Source organism: Lathyrus oleraceus, chromosome 5, assembly GCF_024323335.1.
Source record: "Lathyrus oleraceus cultivar Zhongwan6 chromosome 5, CAAS_Psat_ZW6_1.0, whole genome shotgun sequence".
NCBI classification, from domain to species: Eukaryota; Viridiplantae; Streptophyta; class Magnoliopsida; order Fabales; family Fabaceae; genus Lathyrus; species Lathyrus oleraceus.
Window position 1 is genome coordinate 199,302,371 of NC_066583.1, and position 4,055 is coordinate 199,306,425.

Here is a 4,055-nt window from a genome sequence, read left to right on the forward strand (position 1 = left end):
GTAGGAAAACCCAAAAGGTTGGTGAAGTCTCTAATATTATATTGGTACTCCATATTGAACATTCTGAACTGGATAAAACCTCTGGTAATTCCTTTTCCATGGCTAGGTAGATAGATTAATGAACTAAGGAATTCTAGTCTGAGTCTCCGGTAGGTGGTGAAATGTCTCAGGATAGGGGAGGTCTCCCATCCTATCTGATTCAGCAAAAAAAGGACACTCTGTCTCAGTCCAAGGGCAGTCATAGCCCAATCATCAGCATATAAACTAGGTAGCATCTCTCTAGCGGCTAGTTCTTCAAACCTTCGTTTCTGAGCCATTCCTCTGAACTTGATACCCATACGGTCAAAATGTCCCATCTGGTTAGTGTTAACTAGAGAAAAGAAAACATGAGTTTAAGTCAGGATTTGGCCAAATGCCGAAAGAAGAAAAGAATTATTATTATTATATGGATATATTTTTTTTCTTTTTTGAATAAATCAATAATGAATACTAAATAGAAATTAAAAGAATAATTAAGAGAAAATAGAGAAATGATAATAATAATAGAATAATAAAATAACAAATTAATTTGTGGGTTGTCTCCCACTAAGCGCTTTGTTTAAATGTCGCAAGCTCGACGACTCAGGAGTGTAAGTACTCATGGTGGTTCTTTCGAGGATGAATCCTCGGTCAAACTTTTAATTATCCTTGATTTCCATGGCCACTTATCAATCCATCTCTCATATCCGTCACTTTTCTTCTTTTTCTTCTGCGAGGTAGTTTATCCTCCTGAACTTGTGGTGGTGGTTCTGGCTCTATTCTGGGAGCTAGCTTTTCAGGTTTAGGTTCAATTTTGAAAACACCACCTCAAAGTCTGGTTTGCCCCTTTTTATACTAATTAGTTCCCTAATTTCATGGGCTTCAAATTTTCTCTTCTTGGTCAGGGTGGCAAATAAAGGTGCATTGGTGTGGATATTTTCTGATAGCTCCTCATTTCTTTCGGATTTGGGGTCTACCTTAACTTCCACAGACCTTCGCGGGAAAGGAATTGGTGATTTATAGGGAGAAGGGACAACACATAGCTCTTCCTTCTCTACCTTTTTGACAACCTCCCTTTCGGGTGGTGTTTGTGGAACTTTCTCAATCTCTACTTTTTTCTCACCTGAACCCTCCTCATTGTCACTATCCTTAGGATTTTCGATAAATCTTTCACTGGTGGTTGTTACCATATCCGCATGTTTCTCAGGGAAAGGTCCTAGAGGTGTCTGCGCAAGAAGGAAGATTTGAGTCTCCAATGTCTCGTTGTGAGTGACGAGGGACTCGACCACATTGTTCAGTTGCGTAAGGGTTTCATTGGTATAGAGACTTTGTTTCCTAAATTCTTCATTCTGAAGAGTTTGTGTAGCCACAAAGCGTTCCATCATAGATTCCATCCTTAAGTGAGTTTGCGTCTCAATGAAATCCTCCATTAATATTTCCAGGTTGGATTTATAGGAATCTTGCGATTCCTCAAAATACTGGGAGTGATAATCGTAGAGAAAGTTTGGGTGATACATAGTGATAGAGAAAAAAATTGCCTTAGTCTCTACAGCGTAACAGAAGAGTTACGATATCGATTGAATAAAAGTCCCCGGCAACAGCGCCAAAAACTTGATCGCTCGACTGTGTGAGTCGAGAATGGGATACAAACTGCAAGTGCACAGTTCTATCGCGTAGTTTTAAAAGATATCGATCCCACAGGGACTTATGAATCGATATACCGTTATCTAAGGTTACTTCGTAAAGCTAAGGTGAATAATAGTTGATTGTTTGGGGAAGGAAGCTAAAAACTAAACTAATATCTAGATTAAATATTAATAAAACGGATATCGGTATGTAGTTCGTCAAAACTAGGGAATCAATTCCTTGTCGGTCTCTCGGTCTTAAAATAAATCGTTTCGATTAACTTTATTGGTTAAAGGTTTTATCTCAAACTCTCGCTCTGTTGAAGAAACCATGATCTTATATTAATGTAGCTGTCACTTATAATTAAGTCAAAAATCATATTTTGAAAACAATAAAGTTGCAGAAACTCTTTTTAAGAAAATACTGACCGTTTTAAAACACCCTTATCTCAAACTCTCGCTCTGTTGACTTAGGTTATACAATTAAATCTAAATGCTTAACTCTCGTCCTCACATTCAATCTTTAAAATACTTTTTGGAAAAAAGTCAGAACTTAATTAATTCTAAAACTTGCTCTCGCCCTGAGATAGACTTAATGACTAACTTACACTGTCCAGTTAAAACCTCAAACTCTCGCTCTGTTGGTTTCAACTTCTTTATGTCTTTTACTTTTGTAAAAAATCTTGTTATTAACCTGTAAGTTAAGACCATAAAAAGATTGATTCTAATTTTAAGTTTGAATAGACCGACTTAGTCTTGATCCCTTTTCTGCTTACTTTACATACCGATACCTAGGCGAATTAGCCAGACATGCTAACTAAATATAATTATTATCATGCATACACAGACTCATTTCAGGCAGGCAATGTAAATAAACAATAGAATAAAACATTAAAAATTAAATAACGATTAAAGAACCTGAATGCGTAATACAATGGTCTTGAACACTCCTCCACAAGCCGGTAGGATTTGTTCTTCGATTCTTCAATTAAACAGTAAATTAAATCAAGGAATAAAAAAAACTCGAATATAACGTAAGGTTAAATCCGGTATAAAGTTGCACAGTAGTTTCCGGTGTAGAAACTACTACGCGAAAAATATCTAAAAGCTAAAAACGGGGAAGATAAATTGCAAGGGAAAAAGAAAATAAAACTTGCAAAAGAAATAAATAAAGAAAGAAACATATTAATTCTGCTGGAAAAAGAAAACTAAGCAAAAGCTTGAACAGAAAATCGGCAGAGCTTCGGTGTGTCTAAACGGCAAAAAGAGGAGAGCCAACGAGAGGGATTAGGGTAGCTATTTATAGAAGTGCTACTAACTGCCTTTTTCTTCTTTTCCACGAGTCTTCAGCGTGCTAAATTCACGGCTTGGGAATAGGACACGAAGTCCTCAACGTTACTTCCATTCTTCTGAGAGCGTAACTTGCGCCAAAAAGCTAGTGGACTGGTGTGACGCTCGTCACACCATGTGTGACGTCCGTCACAAGGCTACTTCGCGTGACGCTCGTCACGCGTCCTGTGACGTCCGTCACAGGCACAGCGTTGGTGACTTGTGCGCTTTGGGCTGGGCTTTGGCCTTTGGTTCCTTTTCTCTCCTTTTTGTTCCTTTTTACACCTCCTTTTCTTCCCTTTTTCACTTTTGCTTCAAAATGGGTACCTGATATAAATAGAAGAGGAATACTGCATAATATCTGATAAAATGAGATAAACTAGCGTAAATGATAATATAATTTAATTGAATTAAGTCTTAAAAAGCGATATAATTTCGTGTTATCAAACTCAAAAACTTGATCGCTCGACTGTGTGAGTCGAGAATGGGATACAAACTGCAAGTGCACAGTTCTATCGCGTAGTTTTAAAAGATATCGATCCCACAGGGACTTATGAATCGATATACCGTTATCTAAGGTTACTTCGTAAAGCTAAGGTGAATAATAGTTGATTGTTTGGGGAAGGAAGCTAAAAACTAAACTAATATCTAGATTAAATATTAATAAAACGGATATCGGTATGTAGTTCGTCAAAACTAGGGAATCAATTCCTTGTCGGTCTCTCGGTCTTAAAATAAATCGTTTCGATTAACTTTATTGGTTAAAGGTTTTATCTCAAACTCTCGCTCTGTTGAAGAAACCATGATCTTATATTAATGTAGCTGTCACTTATAATTAAGTCAAAAATCATATTTTGAAAACAATAAAGTTGCAGAAACTCTTTTTAAGAAAATACTGACCGTTTTAAACACCCTTATCTCAAACTCTCGCTCTGTTGACTTAGGTTATACAATTAAATCTAAATGCTTAACTCTCGTCCTCACATTCAATCTTTAAAAATACTTTTGGAAAAAAGTCAGAACTTAATTAATTCTAAAACTTGCTCTCGCCCTGAGATAGACTTAATGACTAACTTACACTGT

General features: G+C 36.6%; 1 protein-coding gene across 1 annotated transcript; it reads right to left on the bottom strand.

Moving 5' to 3' along the window:
* Nucleotides 1-806: 806 nt before the first annotated feature.
* On the bottom strand, nucleotides 807-1,448 carry LOC127079689 (uncharacterized). Its single transcript, XM_051020071.1, has one exon. It carries the CDS (start codon nucleotides 1,446-1,448, stop codon nucleotides 807-809), a length of 642 nt encoding a protein of 213 aa, XP_050876028.1.
* Nucleotides 1,449-4,055: the final 2,607 nt, after the last annotated feature.

What these genes read in the sequence shown, in the direction of transcription:
- LOC127079689 (XM_051020071.1), bottom strand. Translation starts at nt 1,448, where the DNA reads ATGGAGGATTTCATTGAGACGCAAACTCACTTAAGGATGGAATCTATG.